The sequence below is a fragment of the Cynocephalus volans genome, chromosome 4 (assembly GCF_027409185.1).
Source record: "Cynocephalus volans isolate mCynVol1 chromosome 4, mCynVol1.pri, whole genome shotgun sequence".
NCBI classification, from domain to species: domain Eukaryota; kingdom Metazoa; phylum Chordata; class Mammalia; order Dermoptera; family Cynocephalidae; genus Cynocephalus; species Cynocephalus volans.
In genome coordinates, this window is record NC_084463.1 from 152627462 (window position 1) to 152653041 (window position 25580).

A 25580-nucleotide genomic window follows, 5' to 3' on the forward strand; every position below is an offset into this window, starting at 1 on the left:
TCTGTTGATCAAACATGCCAAATGCACTCTCACCTTCTCAGTTGCTGTTCCATTTGCCTGTGACGCTTTCACCCCAGACAGCTGCATGCCTCACTCTCTCACTGCCCGGGCCTTTACTCCAATATCACCTTCTCAGTGATGCCTTCCTTGACCACTAAATCTAAAAGCTTATCCTCCCGCTTTCCCCCAAAAAACAGCTCCCCATCCTCTACCCTGTTTCACTTTTCTCTGTAGAATCTACCACCATCTAATATGCTACATATTTTACATATTGAGTTGCTTGCAATCTATATCCTTGCACTGAAATGTAAGCTCCAGCATCTAGTTTTGCCTGTTTTCTGTTGTGTTTGGCACTGTAACCCCAGCACATACTAGGTATTCAAAAACCATTTAATCAATAAATAAATGAATTGTCTAAGAGAAGTTTTAATGAGTGATGCTGTGATCTGCTATTCTTCTGTTCTCAATATCTAATGGCAGTAGGACAGGAAGAGAAATGAATTTTTTTTTAAAAAAAAGGGAAGAAAGACAGAGAGAAATGTGGAAGAACTAACTAATCTTGGGTGGATAAACTCTGGATGGATGAAAGAGGCATAATACTAGAGAAAGCTGATAACATTAATATTTGACAATTTAGCAGGTACCCAAACCTGGCTGCACAAAAAGAGCTCTCTTTCGGATCATCCCAAGCATAGGCCCTCAAGTTCTTATTACATACTTATACTAATTAATCAATTAAATATGTATTTATTGAGCACCTAATATGAACCAGGCAAATTGCTAGGACTTGGGCATACAGCCATGTGTTTGGTAGATAAATTCCCTGCCCTCATGGAGCTCAGAGCCTAGTGAAAGAGACAGATAATAAGGAAATGAATAAGATAATTTTAGATTCCAGTAAGTATTATGAAGAAAATAAAACAGGCTGGAATGATGGAGAGGAATTGAAGGTCATAGAAAACCTCTCTGAGGGAAAGAAATTTGAGCTGAGTGCAAAAGAATGAGAAGGAGCCAGTCCTGCAAAGAGCAGAAGAAAAAAAACCAGTCCTGAGTCTGGAAAGGAATCGATTTTTTTAAGGAACAGGAAGGAAGCCAGTGTGGCCCAGTGGTGGGGACTGGAGGAAGGACATTGAGGATCACAAGCTTCATAAGTAGTAGGGGTGTCCGCTGTGCACATTCTCCAAAAGTGGTACCTTTCTTAGACTGTAGGACACATAGAAGAGGTAAAGACTTGTTTTGTTTTTCGAGATTTTTCTGAGAAAAATTTCAATTCAGTACAAAAATGTGTTCAGAGCCTACTGTGTACCTGTCACTTCAGCCTAAATGAGAACTCAGCAGTTCTGTATTTTCTAAACTGCAAGTGCAGTGATCCAGCAGCTCGTCCCATTCCTCTTCTCCTCCTGGCCCCTCCCCCGTTTCTATCCGACGTGAGCCCTGAGACACAGCCCCTGTGTCGGCAGCTGCACCAGTTGCTGCCCCCTTAGCCCACCCTTAGGCAGCTGCTTTTGTCTGAGGAAGAGCAAAAGGGACCATGTAAAGGAACACAGCGGGGTGGGGTGGGGTGGTGAAGGGAACACGGGAGGCCCAGCCTGGGCTCTGGATGGGCAAGGGAGGCCAGAGGGCTGGGGACCATGCTCCAAATGGGCCCTATAGAGGGTTGCTGGAGTCCCTAAGGCAGAAGAGTACATTGGGGAGTAAGGTGACCAACTACAGGACAGATGATGCCAGGGTCAGGGCAGGAGGGACATGCTGTGATTGAAAGGTGCCACCTGTCAGATCTTCACAGGAAATCCGAGCCTCCCAGTCTAGGGGAAAGTGTTGTACCAACAGGGCAGTAAACAATGCTCTTCAGGCGGCCCAAGACTCTAGAAATGGGGGTGGGGTGGAAGGGGGAGAGGAAGGGGGAAGGCTGGACGGAAGAGCTGGGGGCTAGAGGCCACTGGGGCTTAAAGGCAGCCCAGGAGTGAGGCCACTCAGCTAGAGGAAGGAGACGGCTCCCAAGCCCCCAGACAGAGGCCACACAGGTAGGAGAAACCCTGGGCCCCTTTCTAAGTGCCCCCTGCCCATCTGCCAATCCCTGTTCCTACCTTCCAAGGGCTAGAGCCTCCAAGGAGGGCCCCATAATTGTAAGAATCCAGGCTCCTTTCTAATTCTCTCCACCACTATGCCAGTTCTCTTTAGGGGTCACAGGTCTCAACCCTGGGGAGCTGCATAACCTTGAGATGACCTACAGAGTAGCCTGCAAGTGGCCATCCACGAGGAGGACCTCACGGGGTGGAGGGGGCCTGGGGCGTCTCACCAGTCCAGCTCTCTAGGCTGTTGGGGGAGGCCTCTCCAAGGGAGGGTCCCTGACTGGGGTGGGGGAGGTAGAAGCCTCAGGACCACGGGAAGACAGATTGAGTGGCAGCGAGGAGCAGAGGCATCAGAGCCATCAAGTGTTTCCTGCACTCTTTGGGAACTCCAGCTCCTGGGTTCTTTTCTTCCCAGTCTACCAAGAGATACAGGAAGAGGGAGAGGGGAGCTGTCTGCAGTGCTGTTTTGGACACAAAACAGGGATGGTATGAGGTCTTCCTGGGGGAGGAAGAGCGAAGGAAAGTAGAGAGTGAGAGAAGGAGGGGTGGAGAAGCGTTCATGGAGGGCCTACTGTGCACTTAGAAGAGAGATAGAGGAGGTTTTCAGCCATATGTGACTGCCCTCCCGCATCAGAGGGGTGCCCCTATTCTCAGCTGGGGCCTTTGAAGGGACACTGGGCTGAGGAGCTGGTGAACACGGTATTTTTGGTACAGGTTCTGGACTGGGAGTCAGAAGACCTGTGTTCTAGAGATGGTCGGGCCATTTAATTGTCTTTTGACTATAGTCAAGGGACCTCAACTTCCTGAGCCTCAAGTGCCTAATCTGGACAAGTGGGTCAATAACACCTATTCTGAAGGGTCGGAGTTAGGAACGACTGAGATAAAGCAGGGCACCGCACTGTATGTGTGAACAGCTGCAGAACTGTGAGTGCTGGGCGTGGGTGGTGTCATCCTGGCTTCTCAGCGTTCTGAGCATCTTCGCTCCTTGTCTATTTACGATAAGCCTGGAGGGTGGAAGGCAGAGGTGATCAATAGGCAGGACAGCTGAGGGGTGTGTGTGTGTGTGTGTGTGTGTGTGTGTGTGTGTGTGTGTGTGTGTGTGTGTGTGTACACCTGCCCTTCCCCTCCACTGCCCTAAGGGTGGGGCGTGCAGATGAAAGGAAAACTGGTTGACAGTCAAGTGTGTCTCAACCCAATACTGCCACACTTTGGAGTATAAAGAGGGCTTGCTATCATCTTACTGGCATTCAGTTCTCTCTGCCTTGTCTCACCAATCATGGTCCTCAAGGCCAGGTCAGGACCTTACCCTGGCACAGAGCTGGGCAGGGCCAACCTACACACCCCTAGGAGAGGATGTGTACTCAGTGCTCCTTCCGTGCCAGGCTTACTCCAGATACTTTCAATACATTGACTTCCTTAAACCTCTATCATCCCTATGGGTAGGACCTATTTTTTAATTTCCAGAAATCAAAACACAGAGAGGGTAGGTAGCTTACTGAAGGTTACACAATTAGCAAAGAGTGGGAGCTGGGATCCCACAGCAGGAAGACTCCAGAATCGACGATTTTCATCACTAGCCCGTACCAGCTTCTAAACAAGAGCGAAGAGCAGGAAAGGAAGGGGTATCGTGGATCATTTCGATGAGCATTTGCCATACTTCCTTCTGCTGAACGAGGCATTGCTCAAGAGGGCAGTAGATGCTCCGCCTCCGGAAAAACAAAACAAAAAGAAAAGAAAGCAAAGGGAGAAAAAAAAATATTCATGGCCAAATAGGTTTGGGGAAAAGTAAGTTAAATGAAGTTTAAGCAAAGTTAAGGTTTCTTTACTCTGGTATCTGAAGTCTGTTTACTTGCTAATGAAGTTGCATATCTCTAAGAAGGTAAAAAGTGAGCTGTGCTTGGAATAACCTTGGCCAGAGTATGTATCCTCCTCCCACCCCTATAAGAACCCATATTAACATCATGGGGGACAACTAGAGTTCTGTTTCCACAAAACGCAGTTTGGAAAACCTGATCTAAATGAATTCTATCACTGTCAGTGGAAACTGAGGCCCAGAGAGCAAAGGAACTTGCTCAGGTCTCACAGTGAGTGACCAGAAGATAGGGTCAAGGCCACCTCCATGACCTGCTGGCTCTCTGCTGATGAGCATTTCACCCCCAGCCCCATTTCCCCACCTTACTTTAGTACATTGAAAACGGTGACAGTGTGAGTCTCTTTACAAATCCCAGCCTGCTTTTTTAGGAAATGGCAGGGGCACCAAATTCAGGGCCCACAGGACTCTGTTCTGGGGGTGATAAGACTCGAGTGAGTGGTGAGAACAGAACCCTGTCCCCCTTCTGCCTGTCCTTCTGCCTCCTGGCCTGTAGCCTAATTACCTATGTGCTGTGGGCACTATCTCCAAGAAAAATGGTACTGCCAACAGCAGGAGGTATTTTTAGCCAGTGACAGGAGTGTCCACTTTTCTTACTGTCTGAGTCATACCCTGAGCCCTATTTGGGGATTGTTTTCTTTGTAACTAGACCCCCAAGAAAAGCAGGGGTTTGGAGGGGCTGGCCCTGTCACCCCATCCACCTGTTTTTGTAGACCATACAGAATATATAGTGCTTAAATAGTAAACCCCAGGTTAAGGTGTCAAAATCTGCCCTCCCACCCCAACCCACCCCGCCCCAGGCAGTTGGAAGGTCAGATTTTCCCGAAGAGTCTAGGGTTAGTACGCATCTGTCCTTCACCAAAGGACACTCTTCCTTGCCCAGTCCCACCTTTTCTGAGAACTACAGGCTGGCAGAGCTGGCAGAGATCCAGAGACCAGCTGGCCCAGGGGTTCCCAAATTTCAGGTATTTTTACACCTCCTCTGTGATTTAACTACATCTGCACCACCTGTAGTCTAATTTCCTGAATGCCTTCCTTTGAATTAACTTATTTTTAAATTCAATAAATGTATTTTTAAAAGACACTTTATAATCACTGTTGGAAGTAGAAACTCAATATCATTTGCCAGAAATAGAAAGGAACTATAAAAATAAACACAATGCAGACAAAACAGTGTTATTCAGTTCTGTCTAGATACTCCTGCCTGCTTTAGGCTCCGAGCCTGAGGCTTGCTCTCTCCTTTAAAAGGGGGACAGTAGCAATTGTTCCGCAGGTGTTCAGGATGCTAGTATCAAATTGCGACTGCCGCATTGGCTTAATCAAAAAGAGGCAAAATTATTGAAAGGGCATTCTGTGATTCAGTGTCCTTTAAAGTCAAAGCCATCAGCTACAGAGGGACGTTAAGGTGAACACCGTCCAACATCAGGTCAACGTAGCCCAAACACCCCGCCTCTGGGGAAGCAATACTCTGCCCTTCACTTTGCCACCAGGAAAGTGGATGCTTGGGTCCCATGCCAAGGAGTGAAGGAACCCAGACTGAACTACAGACTTCCTGACTCCCAGGCCACATCTCTTTGAGGGTGGGGTCTTTGCTGCAGGCAGGGATAGGGCACGACAAGGACTGCTTGTCTTCTCTTTCCAGAAATGGAGCAGAAAGAAGGGAAGCTCTCAGAGGATGGGGCCACTGTCTCCCCAGCTGCAGACGACCCCGGGACATCAGGAGGTGGAGCCTCTGCAGAGGAGGAGACCACAGGCACAGCCAGCAAGACCAGCAGAGAGGGGTGTCCAGATGGGGCAGGAAAGCAGGAAGAAGCACCAGCCAAGGATGGCGCTTCCACGGAATTCCAAGGGGAAGCAAATGGGTTAGATGAGGTCCAGGTGGAATCCCAAAGGGAGGCTGGTGGGAAAGAGGAAGCTAAGGCCGAACTTAAAAAGGAGGGTGGTGAGAAGGAAGACACCACAGTAGCTTCCCAGGAGATGACTGACAGGAAAGAAGAGGCCAGATCTGAACCCAAGGAGGCCAAGGAAAAAGAGGAGACCACGCTGGCCTCGGAGAAGCAGAAGGCTGCTGAGACAGAGGCCAAGCCTGGGCCTAGGGAGAGAGCCGACGCGAGTGACACAGACAAGCCTGTACCCAAGGATGCTGTTGGGGAGGAGCAGGCCATGACGGCCTCCCAGGAGGAGAGAGACCAGACGGAGGAGCCCATGGCTGCACCCAAGGAGGAAGCTGCTGACAAAGAGGCCAAGACTGAATCTCAGAAGAAGTCTGTTGTGAAAGATGAGGCTAAGGCCGAACCTCAGGAGGTTAAGGGGACAGGGGAGGCTGAAAGCCATGAGAAGGACGAGGCTGAGAGCCATGTGGAGGAGGAGGCTGAAAGCCGCGAGAAGGACGAGGCTGAGAGCCATGTGGAGGAGGAGGTGGTGAGTGAGGCAGAAGAGAGGAAGGAAGAGTCCCCCCCACGACCCCATAAAGTTCCAGAGTCTCCTGCTTCCCAGGAAGCAAGTCCTCCCTGCTTTATTCCCTTGGAAAAGTCCAGTCTTCCTCCCACTGATACCAAGAGCCAGGGGTGGAGGTGGGGACCAGGGATGCAGCACTGCGGACCCAGGCTGCCTTCCAGATCTTTCTGAATTCCTCACGATGCCTTGGGCAGGTGCTTGTGTGACTATGAGCCCACACAGATCATATTCATTCCAGGAGCCAGGCGGTCCCAGTGAAGAGCAGGAGCAGGAAGCAGAGGAAGAGACAGAGGGAGGGGCAGGGGTGATTCCCAGCTCCCCCAATGAGTGGCCTGAGAGCCCCACGGAGGAGGGCGATAGCCTCAGCCCAGGTGGGTGAGAGCCCAGGAGCCCACAGGGTGCTGCAGGGGCTACCCTGGGGAGGGGGGTGCAAGGGGCCCCTATGGATAGCCCCAACTTCCCTCCCTTCTATTTCTTTCCTCCAGATGGGTTGGGTCCAGACTCTGCAGCCTCTGGAGAGACCAGTCCTCCAGCCAGGTAACGTCAAACACTGGGGCTTTAGCTCCAACTTCCCCTACCTCCTGTTCCCTTCAGAGTCTATCTACCATCATCGCAGTCTGCCCTCCCCCAGCATCTGATTTCAAGGTATTCCAGGATTTCTGGCATTCAGCTTCCTTTCCCAGGGCATAGTCCAGGAAACCAAAGGAGCCAGACGCTCAGGCAATGTGGAGGAGTCCCCTCTTCAGCACCCCTGACTCTTCACAGGAGCTCCTTATCTCGCAGCCCGTGTCTCATCACAGCAGCTGTCAGCATCATCCATAACAGCACAAGCAGAAAGCCTGAGTTTGGACAATGGCTCTGCCACATACCAGCTGTGTGACCTTGGCCATGTCACTTAACCTCTTCTAATCTGTGAAGTGGGCATAGCAATTGTATCTACCGTGTAGGATTATTGCGAGGCTTAAGTGATGTAAAGCACGTGAAGCACTTCAGCAGGGTGCCCGGTGCATGGCAGGAGCTGGATGAAACAACAGCCTTACACTTGCCACTGCACATCTGCAGTCATTAGGAGGCTCTTCCTTTACATCCAGCTGCAGTCTACCTCCTTGTCCCTTTCTTGGGGAAAGATAACCAACGAATATTCACTGGCAGGTACAGCTGGGTGCTTTACATTCACCTTCTTATGCAGGCCTTATAGCCACCTTGTTGGGTAGGTATTCCTGTCCCCATTTTACAGATGAGAAAGCTGAGGCTCAGAGAACTGATGTGACAGTCCCAAGATCACACAGCAAATGAGAGGCAAAGCTCAGGTCAGACCTCGGATGTGTCCTAGTTCTGCCCACATATCCTCACCAGACCACACTTTCCCCAAAGTTAGACTGGGCCTCACTATTCCTTCTCAACCACTCCCAGTGCTGGGCACAGAAATGTGCGTCAACTGTTGGCCTCCAACTGCACATGGCCCTTAGACTGCAGTGACACCCCCACCCAGCCCCACAGCCCCTCCCTGTGTCCTTTAGTGGGGGTCCCCACCCCTCTCATGCTTCTCCTGACCTCTCCACATAGTGAGTCTTCACCCAGTGATGTGCCCCAGAGTCCCCCGGAGCCCCCTCCGTCAGGGGGGAAGAAGAAGGAGAGGGCACCAGAGCGCAGGGTGTCAGCCCCTACCCGGCCCCGGGGTCCCCGTGCGCAGAACCGGAAAGCCATCGTGGACAAGTTTGGCGGGTAGGACGCAGGCGAGGAGCTGGGCTGGGCTTTCCCTGGGAACGTGGCTTGGTGGGAGGGAGGCCAGAGGGCGGCGGGAACAGGAGGACTGACCTCTGGGCCGGGGGCTCCTCCCAAGAGGGCCCTTCGTGGCCTCCTGCCTCTTCTCGTACCTCCCTCCCCACACAGGGCTGCCTCGGGCCCCACGGCGCTGTTCCGGAACACGAAGGCAGCCGGGGCAGCCATCGGCGGGGTCAAGAACATGCTCTTGGAGTGGTGCCGGGCCATGACCAGGAACTACGAGGTAGGCACAGGACAGGGACATGTGGGTGGGACAAGGAACCCCTCCCCAGAGACGGCAGTGCTGGGGAGGGGCTGAGAGGTGCAAACCCCAAAGGATGGGAGGGTGGAAAGGGGGCCAAGTCCAGACCCCCTGGCCCGAGGCTCACCGAGGCCTCCTCTGTACCCGGCTGCAGCACGTGGACATCCAGAACTTCTCCTCCAGCTGGAGCAGCGGCATGGCCTTCTGCGCCCTCATCCACAAGTTCTTCCCGGACGCCTTTGACTACGCTGAGCTGGACCCCACGAAGCGCCGGCACAACTTCACCCTGGCCTTTTCCACCGCAGAGTAAGCCACAGCATGGGTGGCAGAGCCGGATGGGAGCTGGGGCACCCAGGATGAGGGCTGGATTCACAGAGTGTGGCTGGCGGGATAGTCAGATTGAGGCCGAGGTCACACATTCATGTATCCAACAGGTATTTTTTGAGCACCAAGCACTGTTTCAGGCTATGGGGATACAGGGGCCCGTGAAACACAAAAATCCCTGCTCACCTGTGGCTTGCATTCTAAAGGGAGAGACACATCATAAAACCACAGAGAGCAGTGCCATTTAATGCCAGGTGGCAAGAGGTGCCATAAAGGAAATTCAGGCAAGGTGAAGGACAGAGGAGAGACAGGCCTGCTGTTTTAGACAGGGGATGGCAGAGATTTGGGCTCAGACTCTGACTCCACCATTTGTCAGCTGTGTGATCTTGGACAGGCTCCTTGACTTCTCTGAGCCTCCATGTTCTGATCTCTAAACTGGGCATGATGTATCCTCTTTTGCAGGATTACTGTGAGAATTAAATAATTAAATAATTAAGTAAAGTTCCTATAGCAGTGCCTAACCCATGGTAAGCACTTGAAAAAATCTTAGCTGCTGCTACTATACTATAGTGAATAACATTACTGTTGTGATGATAATTACCATTCACTTTGGAGCCTGGAGGGGAGTTACGGCTGGCTGCCGCTCAACAGATGGGTGTCAGGGTGTGGTTGCTAGAGAAAGGGCGGTACACTAGAAAGGCAAAAGGGGTGTGAGAACGAGTGTGGGTTCCTCACTTCCTCTCAGACTTCTGGCCCGAAGAAAAACCTGAGAGGCAAAACCATAGCTGCCAGTGTAGCCAAAGGGAAGGTGATCTCCCAACCAAGCACCAAAGCCAGGCTTAGCCAGTGACCTCCATCTCTACCCACTAGGCAAGGGCTGCCAAGGGTAAATGTCCCCTGATGGCCTTAGGGCTTACCAGGAACTCAGCCCAGGAGCACCCATTCTCTCCAGCATCAGGGAGAGGCTCAGGAAGAGGCTTCTGAGCTGCCTGGCAGGGCCAGGGCTGTGCAGACAGTGTGGCCAAGGCTGGCAACTCTGATGCCCCAGAGTGGATGGCTTAGTGCCCTTCTAAGCCATGAGACAGGGAATAAGTCAATGGGGATGTTAGGAGCACCTTAGTCTGGGAGGCTGAGCCTTCTAGTCTAGTCCAGGACTGGCCATCACCCTGCACGGAGGCCTGCGTGTCCCCATCAGCAAAATGAAGGGATTAATATTGATTTATGTTTTTCAAATTTTTTCCCAGCAGATTTCCTCAAATAAAACATTAAGTGTATGCCAAACATATAAAACAGATTAAAAGGAGACCTTTTTAGGATGGTCTTGGAGGCATGCCCATAAGGCCCTAGGACATCAAGGATGCCATTTAAAAATCATCAGACTCAATGTTCCAGAAGGTTCCTTCCAGTTTCACATTACCCTGCCAAGGAATGGGGTGGGTATCCTGGGGCGGGGAATAAGGCGGTTGGAAGCACCACGTGTACTATGGGCTCAGGAACACCTTTAATGATGACAACAGACATAAGAATTGAGAGTGATTCGGTGCCAGGTGGTCTGCTAAATGCTTCACTTGGACCATCTCATTCGATCCTCACAACAACCTATAGGTTCTGTGGAAGCAAGTACAGAAGTTATGTGATTTTCCAGTTTCCTACGGGAGGGCTGTGGCACAACTAGGGACTGAGAGCGAAACTCCTAGTCTGGACTTCAAGCTCCAAGAGAACAGCAAAAGGGCATGCAGCCCTGCCCGACCGGACGTCCCCTGCCTGTAGGGCATGGGTCACTGTCCTCCTCTTGTAGCTGCCTGGCCTCTGGTTCCAAGCCAGGCAGAGCCTCAGGAAGGTGGAAGGAATAATCAGATGACGATGACAGGATGACAGGAGGCATCAGGAAGAAAAAGGGAAGGAGGTGGCGGGATGCGTGGAGATGAAGGTTGGGGAGTACAGATGAGGTGCCTGGGTTTGAATCCCGACTCCTCCTTCCTGGCCCTGTGCCCCTTGGCAGCTGACTTAACTTCTCTAGAAACTTCGTATCACAGGGTTGGGTGTGAAGACTAAGTGTGAAAAGTAAGACACCTCTGCCATAGCTGGCACATCCCACTGCCCTGTTCCAGAACTCTCCTCTCATTCCTTGGAGTACTGAGATAGGGGAGGGAGAGGCGATGGCCAGGCCCCAATGGGCTCCATCAGTTATGCTGCTGGAGGAGCCCTCCCCCGCCCCCCAGACTCAACGGGAACCAAGGTTTCACCCCTCCCACCCACACCCACGCCACGGAGATCCATGCACTGGTTGCAGGAAGCTCACCCATTCTTCGAAATCCACCAGTCTGCGCCCTTCCCCCGGCTCTCAGGCCAGCCTGGCTTGGATTTCAGCCCAGCTGTCTCAGGCCCTAGAGGGGATTTCTGCTGGGGACCTGGTTTCTCCAGCTGCCAACACCCATGGCCGGCTGTGGTGGGCTGGGACTGCTGAGACCCAGCTTCAGAGCCTGCTTGCCAAAGGTGTCAGGCAGGCCAGGGGTTGAGTCCCAGCTGTGTCACTCACTTTGACCTTGGGCTTTTCTGCTGATTGAGGATGCAGAGGAGCAGTAAATGAGACTTTCCGAAAGGAAGCATCTGACACAGCACGTGACATTGTAGTGAGGTCCCCAAAGTGATTAGCTCAGACTATCGGCTGGTAGTGAGGTCCTCACAGTGATTAGCTCAGACTATCGGCTGGTAGTGAGGTCCCCACAGTGATTAGCTCAGACTATCGGCTGGTAGTGAGGTCCCCACAGTGATTAGCTCAGACTATCGGCCTCAGCAAAGCCAGGAGTATCACATGGCCCCAAAGGGCAGCTGGGAAGTTAGAAAAAGGGGACTTGCTGCAAAGTTCCATGCTGCTCCTCAAAGGCGCCAAAAATTCCTGCCTCGGGGCCTCTGCGCATGCCATTTCCTCTGTGTGGAATCCTTTCCCCCAGAAGAAGCCTTCCCTGAGCACCCTATTAAAAAGTACCAGCCCCCCTCTCTCACACAGAATACCGTGTCTCCCTTCTGTGCTGTTTTTTCCTCAGCACCTCTCACCATCTGATGTACCATCTACTTCATGTTTGATCACTGTCTGTCTCCTTCCACAAGAATGTCAGTGCCATGAGAATGGGGAAGTTTTGGTTTTGTTCACTGCTGAATCCCCAGAACCTACAACAGTACCTGGCACACAGTAGGCTCTCAATAAATACACAGAGACTGATTAAATGAAGCCCTTGGGGATGCTGTAGCTACAAGCCAGCACTCTGGCTAGGATTCAAGTTCTCTCCTTTAAGTTCTTCCTGAGGGGCCTGGCCCAACAGGAGCTCCCTGGTTCCAAAGGACAGATCTATGTGTATGTAAAAAGGGTGGGTTAATGCAGAACTAGAAACTGGAGGCTCCTGTTCCCATGTGAGCATTCATGGTGCACTGAAACGTGGGCTTTGGAATCAGACCCATCTGGGTTTGAGTCTTAACTCTGTCTGGGCCTCAGTTACATCACCTGTACAATGGGATGGTTGGCCTAGATGATCTTCCAGCTCCAACATACATGATTCTATGGGCTTCATCCTTACTGGGCTGCTCCCACCCATTCCCTTGGCTCCCACAAGCTTCACCTTTGGTCTTCTGCTCTCCACCCCACCCATCCCTCAGGAAACTGGCTGACTGTGCCCAGCTGCTGGAGGTGGATGACATGGTGCGGCTGGCAGTGCCCGACTCCAAGTGCGTCTACACCTACATTCAGGAGCTGTACCGCAGCCTCGTGCAGAAGGGACTGGTGAAGACCAAGAAGAAATGAGGAGATGACTGGCCCTGTGGGGGCAGGTGGGCAGGGCACCCGTGGCCCAGAGGCTTGCTTCTGCTCCATGCAGCAGAGCCAGGGCTTGGGCGAGGGCAGGTGGCAGCAGTCTTAAGTGCATTAAAAGTATTTTTGTAAAATCCTGTTTGGTCCCTCAGTACTCTCTCTCTCCCTGCCCAGGAACCTCTGCACTGAAGGCGCTTCCTCACTTTCTTAACATCTGTGCAAGGCTTTGAGAAAGGACAATAGCCTGGGTCCACCACTAACCAGCTGTATGACCTTGGGCCAGTGAGTTAGCCTCTCTGAACCTCAGTTTACAGTTTCAAAGGGGATAGTGGGAATTCCAGCCTCACTGAGATGCTGAAAGATGTAAATGAGACAATGAAAGGGGCAAAAAGCTTTGCCTAGTGCCTGCCACATAAGTGTTCAATAACAGGTAGCCAAAAATAAAAACAAATTTACATTTCAAACCATCTGCATTTTCCCAATTCTCTTCCCCTCTTTCCACACTTCTTTGCAGATTAGGAAACTCCAGAGCAGGAGGTACAGTAGAATACTCTCAAGAAATCTCACCCCAACTGGGCTAGTGGGGCCTGGGGTGACTCCCTTGACTTAAAGACACCCCAATTCTGTCTCTTAAAAGCCAGCGGTTTTCTAGTAGCTTATTACAATTGCAACCAGAAAGTTCTTCCTTTAGGATAAGTTAATCCCCCAACTCTGGCTAAAGTTTTCACTTTTCCATTGCTCATTAGAGATGAACTCCTGAGCTGACTATAATTTCCTGCTAACAATTCAGTCTGGCTTCATCAGCCATTTGGAGCATGTATGTGTGCAGACAAAAGCTGCTCACGAAGAAACGAAAAGCAGAAAACAAAACCCAGCCAGGTTGGCATGGCTGCAGGTGTGGACTCTGCCCTGACTGGCAGAGTGGACCCTCGCATCTCACTGTAGTGCTCTGCACCTCAGGGGCCTTGTCTATATAACGGGATGTTACCCCTGTGGACCTTTCGAAGGTGCCTCTGGCCAGGGATGGCCTATTCTCTCATGGCCAGCATTCCCACAATGTTTGGGAAACGTCTGTGGTAAGCAGGGACACACCTTTTATTAGATGGCAGCTGAATCCCCAGACTTCTCTTGTCCTGATGAACCCTCTCTCCCACCCCACCATCCCCTGTCAACAAAGACTTAGCCAAACTCCCTCCAGAATTCACCTGTGACTGTAATGACCAGGCAAGCACATGGTTTTGGTGGCTCCCCCTGGACTGGATGCTGGAGGGCACACACCTCACAGCCTGAGGCCTGGCCCCCAGGAACTGGCCACTTAATGAGATAGCAAGTAGTTTCAAAACACATAGTCAGAATTCCAGGATGGAGGTTAGATTCTTCATTTTATGATTCATCAGTGGGAAATTAAAAGGTTTAGCACCTAAACCTGTACATGCCTATCAGTAGTTTGGCTGATTTCAATCACTGAGTCGTAAATAAGATACCCTCCAAGTGCCCTACCCCCACCTGTATTCCTCACTCTCCTGGCCCCTGAGTGTCTGGTCCCCGGGGGGATTCCAGTTACCCACTGGGCTCATTTCCTGCAAGCTGGCCTGGAAGGTAACCTGTTTCCCTAAGATAGAGAGCTGGGGAACTGGCCTGTGACTCTGCAAACCTAAACTCCCCTGGCTCCGGGGAAGGCAAAAGAGTAGGAAGTGAGTCCACACACCACACACATGCCAGAAGCCCCCCTCCCCCCACCACACACACAAACTAGTAACTAACAACCCAAGAAAGAAAAATTGAGCAGGAAATGGGCTGTACAGGGGCTCTGGTCCCAGTCCACAAGGTATGTCCATCCACCATGCAGAGGATCCAGGGTGGAGAGGGATCAGAACCAGAGTTAAGAGGGCCGGTCCACCCCAAATCGGAGGGTGAACTCTTCAGCGTTCTTTTTGAAGAGCTCCGGGTTCTGCGACAGCAGGTCAGCGAGTTCCACCCGCAGTGGCTCCTCCAGATTCGGTCTATTCACCAGCATGTTGAGGGCCTCCAAGACTGGGGAGAGAGGCCAGATCAGGACATCAGGGCAGAGGCAAAAAAAACCCTAGGAAAGAGGTGACGGTTACCCACTCCCAGATCCCCCTTATACTCCACACCCACTCTGTGGGAGACCCCCAAGGAGATTCCATCTTTCGGGATGACTGTAGAACCAAATCAAATGTCCCTCTCTTTCTTGCTCGATGATACCCAAAGCCTTGACTGGTTGTATTGGTGGTTTCAGAACAATTATGTTCCGTGGCTTCAGAGAAGCTGCTCACCATAGGGGTCACTGAGATAAGCGAGGTCTCTGGGTCTCACCCCCACTGCAACAAGAACCACTCTGTTTTCTTCTGTTATACTGAGATTCCAAATAAACTTTTATTTGGAAAAAAAGGATTCCCAGGCTAAAGAAAGAAAACCATTACTGCCCTGGGGCTCTTTATCTTTCCAGCTGCCTTTGGGGACCTGGTTAAGGTGGCAGCCCCTCTCCCGAGGCATATGCACAGATGCAGACGCACAAGCATACAGTTTGGAGTGAAGAATGCTTCACAGACACCCTGAAACTCGTCCAAGGACCACTCTTCCTCACCTCCCCGCAAGGATCCTTGTTTCCCAGGTTAAGAATGGCCTGAGCTGGTCCAGATGTGCTACAGCACACTGATTAAGCCCATAAGTTCAAGAGCTGCCTTGCCCAATATGGTAGCCACTAGCCACCTGGGTTATCTAAATTTAAATTAATTAAAATTAAATACAAATAAGAATTGAGTTCCTCAGTCACACTGGCCACGTGTAGCTAGTGACTATGGTATTAGATAATGCAGTAATAGGACACATCCATCACTGCAGGAAGTTCTGTTTGACAGCACTGCCCTAGAGTCAGCCATGCTCTGCCACCTGCCAGCTGCATGACCTTAGGCAACCACTTCACTTCTCATATGCCTCAGTGTCCCCATCTATTGAACAAGGCACACAATAGCACTACCTCATGGGGTTGCTGGGGGATTAAATTAAGTTGGTGTGTGACACTCTTAGCACAGTGCCAAGAATGTTCAATTAAGTGGCAGGAATCCTCATTACTAGGCCAATCCCCTCTGTTATCATTTAGGGCATTGAGTCCCAGAAAGGAACAGAGACTTGCCCAAAGTCCACAGAGGGAACAGCAGCCTTCTTATCCCAAGCCCTTCCCTCTGAGGCCATGCTGCCTCTCCTTCCTGTGAACCATGGCAAAGTTCCTGTGTCACACACGCCCAGGGGTAGGAACAGAGGCAGCAGCAGGTCAGCCCTTGCAGGATCTCAGGAAGCATCCCTCCTATCTGACGTTGCGTTCAGCTGAGATGCACAATTTCGATCTCCTCTCTTTGAGGCTTTTCTAGATCAAAATAAGTCTGTTGACCCCCCTACTCAGTAACCCCACCTCGTATTAGTTCCTCCCTCTATGCAAGGCCCAGCCCCACCTTGAAAAGTCTTGGTGCAAGGCTTCCAGTTCTCGTTGCTGATGATGGACAGGCAAACCTGTCCGTTCTCATCCACGTTGGGGTGGTAGATCTTGGTTATGAATTTCACTGTGGGGGGTTTGAATGGATACTCCTCAGGGAAACTGATGCTCACGTTGAAGGCCTTGAGATGGTAGGGAGGACGGTCCTGTGCGGAGAGAAGGGGTCAAGCTCTGTTCTGAGGCATGACTGCTCTGGATAGATCACTTTCCGCCTAGGGCTGTGGTCTGGCTTTCCTCCCCCCGTCCTCACCCCAGGGTCCCAGGCATCTTCGGCTCCAGTCTCTACAGATGGCAACTGCACTCATTTGGCAATGGAGCTATGGATTAGTGGAAGGGTGAAATCACAAAAGGGCACAGGCCTGAGAATCAGAAAAGTCTGATCCTAGCTTTTGCTTGTGACCATGGATGAGCCACCTCCCATCTCTGGGCCTCAGTCTCCTCATTTGAAAAGTGGGCAAAGTTTGACGAGATGAGCTCTAAGGACCATCTCAACTTTAAAGTCTTCCTGAGAATTATATAAGAGGAGAAGGACAGAATGTCCTCTCCTTGAGAGCTGTTAGCAAGCACAGGAGAACGTCATCATTAGAAGTGAGGAAACAGGGAAAAATGAGGAAATCTAAGAACTCAGGGGCTTGGGCATGTAAAATGGTGCAGCTGCTGCGGAAAATGGTATTTCCTCAAAACATTAGACACAGAATTGCCATATGATCTAGCAATTCCACTTCCAGGTAGATACCTGAAAGATTTGAAATCAGGGACTTGAACAGATATTTGTATACCAGTGTTCATAGCAGCATTGTTCACAATAGCCAAAATGTGGGAGCAAACCAAGTGTCCATTGTCAGAAAAACAGATAAACAAAATGTGCATTTAAAAGGAGAGTGAATGAGGATGTTAGCCTCTCTCTCTCTGCTCTGCCATTTTCTGCCATGTGAAACCCCTGGGTCACTGTCACCATCACCAAGACCCTCACCAGATATGTTCCCTAGACTTTGGACTTCCTAGCCTCCAAAACTGTAAGACCACTGAACACCTGTATACTTAAAAACGGTTAAGGTAAATTTTTGTTATATGTATTGTTTGTATGTGTATGTTTTGTTAAGATAAATTTTGTTATACGCATTTTACCATTATTTTTAAAAAGCCACTATAGCTTAGTTGGTTAGAGTGCAGTGTTATAACACCAAGATAAAGGGTTTGAATCCCTGTGCTGGCCAGGGGCCAAAAAACAAACAAAAAAACACATCACCACCAAACTTGGGGGCTAGAATGACTGAGGGTTGGGAGCTGCCAGGAGCCAGTAGAAGACCCTCCAGACTTCAAGCAACCTGAAGACCTTCCTGAACCATGTTCTGTGCCACCCTGTGTTAAGAGTTTGACATGCACTAGCCCTTGCAGCAGAGTGTAGCAGTTAGGCAGACTCTGGAGCTGCCCTGCCTGGGTGTGAATCTTGGCTCTGCTACTCACTAGCTGTGGGATCTTCGGCAAGTAATTTAACCTGTCTGTGCTTCCACATGGGGATAATAATAGACTTCTTCATAAGGCTTATGTGAGCATTAAATGAATTAATCTATGTCAAGGGCTTAGAACAGGACCTGGCACATGGTAAGCACTGCATCTGCATCAACTATTATAGTAAGTATGAAAACTCATGACTATTTGCATTTCCGTTTTCAAGTGAGGAAACTCAAGTTCCATGTATGTAAGTAACTTGCCCAGGGCCACAGTGGCCCTGCTGTGATGGGAACCCAGTGCTGCTGACTCTACATCTCCACAGGTGACCACTACTCTGAACCCCTAGAAGGAAGGAACCCCAGAACTTGGGTGACCCCAGCATACAGCACAGGGGCCTTGAGGCTGGTTGCAAAGCACTAAATCCTTTCAGAACATTCATTATTGAAAAGGTAGGGCAAAGACAGCCACGATGACATATGTAGTTAGCACAGATTCAAGACTTTAACAGAGCTCCTCCTCCTTGGCAGAAGGTAAAACAGAGACCATAGTGATCTTGGGTGTGTTGGATAAGACATGGAGCAACTACCGGGCAGATAAAGAGAACGTCTCAGCTTTATGGTCTCAATAATAAGAAAAGGCAGGGACTCATGAGATAGAGACAAGGCCGAGGGCTGAGTCCTCAGAGCAGGTGGGGGGGGGGGGGTGCGGGTATTGGTGCGTCTTATCTGCAGGGGCTCTTGTTGGGCTTCCCAGGCCTTAACAGAGGACAGAGGTAGTGGAGTCAGGGACCCAAGAGCTCTGGAGACCTGTCCCAGCTCTGCCTCAAGCTTGCTGTGTGCCTTTGAGCTTCTCTAGGACCTGTTTTCCTCATCTGTAAAATGAAGAAGTTGGACCAGACAGAGGATTTCATACTGCACCTTATGGTCAGCTGAGAAAGTCCTACTGCCTTCCAAGTTCTGGGTTAAATAAAGCATTTTGCTACTTAAAAAAAATGTTTGAGAACGATTCATTTTTCATGGAGTGATTAAGAGAGAAGACCCTGGAGTCAGCTGAATTCCTGGCCTGCCACTTTACTCTTTCACCATGGGCAAGTGACTTAGCCTCTTAGGTTTCCATTTCCTCATCTGTAAAAGGAAGAGGACCTTCCTCCTTGGGTGGTTGAGAGAATTCAATATGACCTCACATGCCCTGTACTTAAAACAGCGCTCTGTCCACAGGGGACTCTCAATGAATGTGAACTCCTGCTATCAGCCTTAAAAGCATCATCCGGCTGTAACTTTTCATGATCAAGATGTGACAAATGGAGCCACCTTGGTGAACATGTAAATGGAGACTGAGCCTTTGAGGGGAAATTGGTCTGCTCATCCCAGAGACCTTTCCTGGTTCTCCTTCCCCTGCCAGCCAGTCACCCCTTTTTTTACGGTTTCACCAAGGGCCTTCAGGCCCCCATAGCTGGATTTTCTGCTTTGATCCTCCAGTCCTGGGATTCTTCCCAACTAGCATGCTTTTTCAAGACCCCTGTGTGGCTGGAAGGTCTTTGGCCACTTCCTGGGGCGCATCTACTCACCTCAGTCTTGCCAACCACTGAAGTCCTCTGATTTCATAGTATTCTCCCAAATATGATCTTTCCTAGGTTTTCCTGTCATTTACCTTCTTCCTTCTGACCTGCTCCCCCTCCCCTTCACTCTTATCATCTCAAAGCTGGTCTCCTTGGAGATCTAATCAGTCCCTGGAGCTCCTTCTAGCATCTTCTTCCCATGGCACCTGAGGCCCAGAACAGGTGTCCTCAGTGAAAGCCAGGTAAGTGAATTGCTTCAACGCAGCAGCTCAAGGGACTTGACAGAGGTTTAAAATGTTGAGCTGGCTCAAGCCTTTCTCCATTTTTCTGGGCTACAAGTCAGTGGAAAGAGATGACACAACCCAGGCCACTGCATTGCCAAATCCTAAAAAAATAAGATGAATTGTTCCCTTGACAATACAAAGAGCTTTGACTAACAAAAAGCTCAACTGTCTTAATTTTTATTTCCAAGTAACCAAAGGTATATAGATGAATTTCTCAAAGAAAGGTCTTTAGTCACTAATAATTAAATGACAAAATAGAGATTTTGCACTCTGACAGGTTCTTTGGAATATTGCTTTCAAAGGAAGAATTTATTAAGATGATATCAAATAAAAAATAGAGAAAAATGAGCAGTAGAGATGAGCTATCTGTGTTGTCACAGGTAGCAATAATTTTCTGAAATAAGATCTTTAAAAGAAAACAAAATACATTTTAGGTTTAGAAAAGCAAATTCTACCAACTCTGGGAACCTGGAAGTTTATCCCTATTCCTTGACAAAGGTCTAAGAGATCTTTCTTCTTCTTCTTTTTGATGCTGTTTGTCTGTTGAAGCTTCTGTGTGGACTTGGTGACTACTGGTTTGAGGAAGGAGTCTCCTACTAAGTCCAAAAGTCTTTTCTCATTTGTATCAGTCTGCCTAGACCTTGGAAGAAATCGATCCAGAGACAGACCCTCTCCACCAATGATAACCTCCAGTAAAGGGGCCCTCAAGCAGGGGACATTCCTGCCCAGTCCTAACCCCACCTCCTTGCCATGCCCCTGGCCTAAGTTGTTCCCAATCCAAAGCCATGGTCCCATGGATACTCACAGGCAGGAGGAGTGCATGCCACACCAGGACGTTTGCATCGTCACTGAACAGGTTCCGCAGGTACGGGGGAAGCTTCTTTTGAAGATCCTCTAGCTCCTGCAGGGGGCACAGCAAGGGCACAGCAAGCAGCCAGTTGGCCTGATCTGCCTTACTTCAGCACCCTCCCCCTGCCCCAGCAGCAGGCTGTCCCAAGTCCAAAAACAGGACATACACTGGGGCAGAAGCCTGCAACAGCAAAGCCCCCATTTATTGAGCATTTAGTGTCAGGCACGGTGCTAGCGCTTTAAGTGAATTATCTGATTTTGGCCTCACCACAATGCTTGAGATACTGGGTATAGGGAAGACATAGGTCACTTCTCCCAGATATTGAAACTCGGGTGTAAACTCTCTTAGGAGCCTTTCTCCTGAAAGCAAGGTACATAACCTCTGTCTTCTTGCCCTCTTCCTAGAAAGCCACTAGGTCCTAATTCCCTCCCTCTCTTCCTTTCCATAAGCATCCTCTGATTGTCTAGCGTGAGGACATGCACTTGGCAAAGTGGGCAGCAAAGACATCACCCCGTCCCTTCAAACTCCACCAGACCAGGGCTGGGGAAGGGCAATGACTCAGGCAGACCCTACACACCAAGGGATAAGGAGTGACTCACCTTCCCAGAAATGTGGCCCCAACACCTGGACATCACTGAATTCTCCTAATAGCCATTTACTGAGCATCCTCTACTGACACTTAGTAACACAGGACCCCGCCCCCAGAACGTCATTGGAATAATGGAAGAAACAGCAATGTGATTATGTGCGTAGCATGTGTAGATACAGATTAGGGAAGGAAAGGAGAGGAGCAGAAAGTCTTCACAGAGGGTGCACCCCGTAAGCTGGGGCATGCAGAATATATAGGAGTTCACCATGCAGAGAAGGGGAGAGGCACAAAGCAGAGGGCCCAGATAGGGCGAGTGTGTACAGGGTGTCCCATGGAAGGTGAATAGTTATTACAGGAAAAGGGTTCCATAATCAAGTACATTTGGGAAAACTAGGCTAAACAGGTTTCTTTGCTGCAGGACTTCTCAGAGCCTTTAACATGCTGACTGTCCAATATGGGAGCTCACAGCATGCAGTACTTCTCAAATGTATTTGACCAAAGACCCCACCCCTTTTGGGGATCCATCTTGTTGGACTACAGACCTTTCTGGGATCCATCTTGTGCGACTACAAGCCTTTTTTTGGTAGTCAGGGGGAGGGATAAAAAGACATTCCAGGCGGTCATATTCCTCTGGAACACTGACCTGTATAAACCAGTGGTTCTCATTTGGGGAGATTTTGTCCACCAGGGGACTTTGGCAAGGTCTAACATTTTTTGTTGTCACAAATGGGGGCAGTGCTACTAACATCCTAGTGGATGGCAGCCAGAGATGTTGATAAACGTCCTGCAAAGAATTATCTGGCCCAAAACGTCAATGGCGATGAGGTTGAGAAACTCTTGTGTAAACAAAAGCAAAGAGAAAGATCCCTAAACCCAGTCCACGGTCGGGGAGAGATCCTTTAACATTGTGGACCATCTGAATGTTCTCTGCCCCTCCCCAGCATATAAACACCCCCTTCCCATGCTCCGTCTCCTGTCTCCCATCCCATATTCCATGTCTTTAATATCAACAAACTGCTTCTGATGTCTTCAGCCCAGAGCCTGTGTCCCGTCATTTATCTTTTACCCCAAACTAGAAACATCTGCTACTATAAATTTCAGTTCCACAAGCATCTGTGACTCTTTGGCAAGAATGAAACCCAAAGTTGAACAGAGAAAATCTGGAATGGACATTTTCCTGACTTTACTATAACTGGGAACACTTGGACTTTACCTATTCTGCCAAAACTGTCCCAAAGCCTAAGGATGTTGAAACCCAAGCTAGGACACACAGCTCTTTCCTGAAGAATGCTAGGAAATCACATGACTTAGAGGAACAGAAAATAAAAGTAGAGAGGCTATTGAAAGAACCTTCGGGTTAGAGCCTCGTGGGCCTGGACTCAAATCCCAGCCCCATCACTCCTTGCTGAATGACCCTAAACAGCTGAGTTATTTTCTCTGAGCCTCAGTTTGCTCATTTGTAAAATGGGGGTATATCACTTATCCCACAGACTTGCTGTGAGAATTAGATGAAATAACTGATGTAAACTGCCTGGCATTTAATGGTGCCAGTGTAATACATACCAGCTTCCATCTCGTTCCCACTTGGCTGGAAAGACCCTCTACCCCAGCATGCTGCCAACCTCCAGATTTCAGTTCTTTAGGGCCAAGCCTGCTCTGGGTGTCTCAGTCTGAGACCATCTTCTTCTCCGAGGCTGAGAGTAAGTATGCACCCCTTTACCCCCTCCAGCCTGCCCATCTATGCTGCTCTCCCACTAGAGGGACACTTCTGAGAGACTCAAAGCCTGAGGGGTGTCAGACCCAACTCACTGGGATTGCTCTTCCTCTCCCACCTATGTCCAACCGTGGCCACACCCAGTCCACCAAACACCGTGGGGTTCTCCACCTCCTGGGGGAACTGCCCCCTCCCCACCCTTCCAGATCTTACTTCAGATTGTGTCCCTGATAGGAATGAAAGCCCAAAGAGGGCAGGATTTTTGTTCATCTGTGTCCCCCTACCTCCTAGAACAGTGCCAGCACGTGATAGGCATTCAACATCTGTAGACGGAATTAATGCAAGCCACCTACCCCAGGAGGACTTCCAGGGCCTCCTCAGTGTCTTTTCCTCCACAGATGCCCCAAGGAACTTTGCCCCTGAATCCTAATCAGCATTCTCTGAATTATGGGATGGGTCATAGGCTATTCCAAGGCAAGGCCCTTGGTCCTGGTAACTTCTGTTCATAACCCACCCATCGCTATCAGCAGCAGAACCCCTGGCACCAAGAAGACGACAAAGGACCCTTCCTCCAACCTGAGACGCACTCATTCATTATCACAAGTTTCACAGGAAGTGAAACTGAAACCAGGCTCACCCCCACCCCCAGCACAGCTCAGGGGGACAGCGACACCCCCACCCCCATATGCCCCCGCCAGCTCTGGCCCCTTTCGAGCACCCACTTCTCCTCTGGGGAGGGGACGGTGATGACAGGAATTCAGCCAGCCCTGGTACGCAAATAAATAAATACGCTTGGACAGCCGCGGAGGGGGAGGAGGGGGGATGGAGAGGGAGGAAGGGGATGGAGGGGGAGGAGGGGGAGGAGGGGGATGGAGGGGGATGGAGGGGGATGGAGGGGGAGGAGAGGGTGGGTAGGGGGTAGAGGGGGGGAGGAGGGGGAGGAGGGGGAGGGGGGAGGAGGGGGAGGAGGGAGGGGGATGGAGGGGGGATGGAGGGGGAGGGGATGGAGGGGAGGGGGTGGGGGGGGATGGAGGGGGTGGGGGTGGGTGGGGGGGGATGGAGGGGGTGGGGGTGGGTGGGGGGTAGAGGGGATGGAGCGGGTGGAGGAGTGGAGGGTGGAGCGTGGAGGGGGTGGAGGGGCGAGGGGAGCCGCGAGAAAGGGCTCGTCCTCCACGCGGTTACCTTCGCCACTCGCTTGCTGGCCGTCATCTCGGGGCCGAGTGTGGGGCAGCGGCGGACTCCAGCGAGACCTTACGCCCGCGGACAAGGAGCGCCCCGCCCCGGGGACCCACTTCTGGGAGCCCCGCCCACGCTTCGCTCCACCCACGCCGAAGCGGGCTGTGCAGAGCTGATCCCCGCCGCTCCGCTGCGACTAGGAAGTCGCCTAGAGGAGGACCCGCTGGGCCCCGGCCCGGTCCCCGGCGCGGTGGGCTGGGATCCCGGGAACTCGCGCTCTTTGTCGGGAGACTGGAGCTGGCCTTGGGGCGGCGGCGTTGCCTGAGCCCCGCGTCCCGCTGGGGGGCGCCGTCCACCAGGCGGCGAGCGCTGGGGGCGCGGGGCGGGGGACCGCCCATCCGGTTCTAGTCGCAGCTCCGTCGTCGCTGGCGGCCGCTCTGTGAGGGGCCCGTCTCCGTCAGCCCCTCCACCCCCAATGCACCCTCGCCCTGAGTAAACTCCAGACGCTGGCTGTGCAAGTGCCGCTCAGCGACAGGTCGCTCGGCGCCGCCCGGAGCCCCCGGGCAAGACACTGCCCCTCTGTTGGCCCAGTGCCACGTCTCTGAAAATGGGTGGGGGCGGAGTAGGCTGTATGCCCTCCAAGGACAGCTCCCTTGGCCGTTTGGGACCCTTTGTGCTGTCTGTCCAGCATTCAGTGGCCGAACTGCGACGTTTCTCCCACGTTGTTTCGTGCAGAGCACCGCGAGGGGGCGCCGTTGGACCCATTCTCTTACTTTGGGGGTTCGGTCGACCATTCATTCAGTCCTTTACTAGGCTTAAAATCCAGTAAGCGCCTACTATATGCTAACTTGGGAAACAGTTGGGTAGGAGAAGACCCCGGACGGATTTCAGGAGCCTCTCTGTGCCAGGGCAAAGACCCCTCTGCCCCCAGCCCAAGGCTGCCGCGGAGTTAGCAACTTCTGAGCACCGAGCATCGTCTGGGAAAGACTCTCCTGATTCATTCATAATTCTTTCTAATGATGAGACTCCTTGGCAAGGCTGAGCGCACCTTCCTCACCCCACCCTTTTCAGCCCAGACGCGGAAGGAAATCAGCATATTTTCAGCGCCGGGTTCTGAGCTCGATTCCTCACGAACTTCTCTGCTCAGGTGTGGGATGTATTTGCAGAACGTTTAAGTCTGTTTAATTCAATAAAGTAAACTTTAACTGAGCACCTTCTATATGCCAGAAATGAAGAGGACATTGTCCCCAATCCCTTAATGTAGGTAGAGACCAGGGGACAAAGGCCTTTGAGCCAACTTCTGGGTAATAGTCTCAGTTAACAAGCACTTACTACTGAGTGCCAGGCACAGTTCTTAGGGAACACCAGGATGAGAAAGTAAGATCCCTGCCCCTGAGGAGCTTTCAGACTATTAGTACAGAGGTAGAGTATTCAGTCTCTGCATTTTTAATAATAATGATATGGAGAATCACCTGGTACTATGGAAGCATGGAGAAAGGTCACTTGATCCAGCCTCAGAGAGAAGCACAGGTTTCCTGGAAGAGAGATGAATCCAACTGAATTGTGAAGCATGATGAGTCAGCTAGAGTAAGAGCCTGGGGTGACACTGTTCCAAGACAGGGAACAGAATGAGCAGAGGCAGGTGGCAGTGCATATGGAAACTGAAAGTGGCTCCATAGTCTGTCCACACTCCTTGGTTCTCTTTTCCTTCTCTTACAGAAACTCTTCATCTCCGAAATGAATTTGCGGTTATGGATTCAGCCCCTGCTTCCCCATCCTAGGATGGGTCCTAAACCCCCACACAGTTGGGAGGTCCACATGCAAGGCCTTCCCATCCTTTCACAATGTGGACTTTTGTGTGGCAGAACAAGCCCTGAGGAGACTGG

The 25580-nt window shown here is 50.9% G+C and overlaps 2 protein-coding genes across 3 annotated transcripts; one reads left to right on the forward strand and one right to left on the reverse strand.

Moving 5' to 3' along the window:
- The first annotated feature begins 1900 nt into the window (after nucleotides 1-1900).
- Nucleotides 1901-13018, forward strand: SMTNL1 (smoothelin like 1). 2 transcript variants are annotated; one of them, XM_063093298.1, is made up of 9 exons: nucleotides 1901-2024; nucleotides 5585-6363; nucleotides 6638-6770; nucleotides 6885-6936; nucleotides 7966-8124; nucleotides 8293-8407; nucleotides 8580-8731; nucleotides 12404-12574; nucleotides 12729-13018. In XM_063093298.1, exons 2-8 carry the CDS (start codon nucleotides 5587-5589, stop codon nucleotides 12546-12548), a joined length of 1533 nt encoding a protein of 510 aa, XP_062949368.1. In that variant the 5' UTR covers nucleotides 1901-2024; nucleotides 5585-5586; the 3' UTR covers nucleotides 12549-12574; nucleotides 12729-13018. The 2 variants fall into 2 exon arrangements, with proteins under 2 accessions (XP_062949368.1, XP_062949367.1); XM_063093297.1 differs by lacking the exon at nucleotides 12729-13018 and having other exon boundaries at nucleotides 12404-12688.
- Nucleotides 13019-13710: 692 nt separating this feature from the next.
- On the reverse strand, nucleotides 13711-23809 carry UBE2L6 (ubiquitin conjugating enzyme E2 L6). Its single transcript, XM_063093299.1, has 4 exons — nucleotides 23701-23809; nucleotides 20171-20266; nucleotides 16028-16214; nucleotides 13711-14588 (listed from the first exon to the last, which is right to left on the reverse strand). The coding sequence occupies exons 1-4, from the start codon at nucleotides 23725-23727 to the stop codon at nucleotides 14437-14439; spliced, it is 462 nt and encodes a 153-aa protein (XP_062949369.1). The 5' UTR covers nucleotides 23728-23809; the 3' UTR covers nucleotides 13711-14436.
- Nucleotides 23810-25580: the final 1771 nt, after the last annotated feature.

Bases quoted from the DNA above. Each gene is read 5' to 3' on its own strand.
- SMTNL1 (XM_063093298.1), top strand. From the start codon at position 5,587: ATGGAGCAGAAAGAAGGGAAGCTCTCAGAGGATGGGGCCACTGTCTCC. The intron at 6,937-7,965 runs GTAACGTCAAAC...CTCTCCACATAG, and splicing joins GAGACCAGTCCTCCAGCCAG to TGAGTCTTCACCCAGTGATG. The intron at 8,732-12,403 runs GTAAGCCACAGC...CCCATCCCTCAG, and splicing joins CTGGCCTTTTCCACCGCAGA to GAAACTGGCTGACTGTGCCC.
- UBE2L6 (XM_063093299.1), bottom strand. From the start codon at position 23,727: ATGACGGCCAGCAAGCGAGTGGCGAAG. The intron at 20,267-23,700 runs GTAACCGCGTGG...TGCCCCCTGCAG, and splicing joins CCAGCAAGCGAGTGGCGAAG to GAGCTAGAGGATCTTCAAAA. The intron at 14,589-16,027 runs GTGGGGCTGGGC...CTCTCTCCCCAG, and splicing joins TTGCACCAAGACTTTTCAAG to TCTTGGAGGCCCTCAACATG.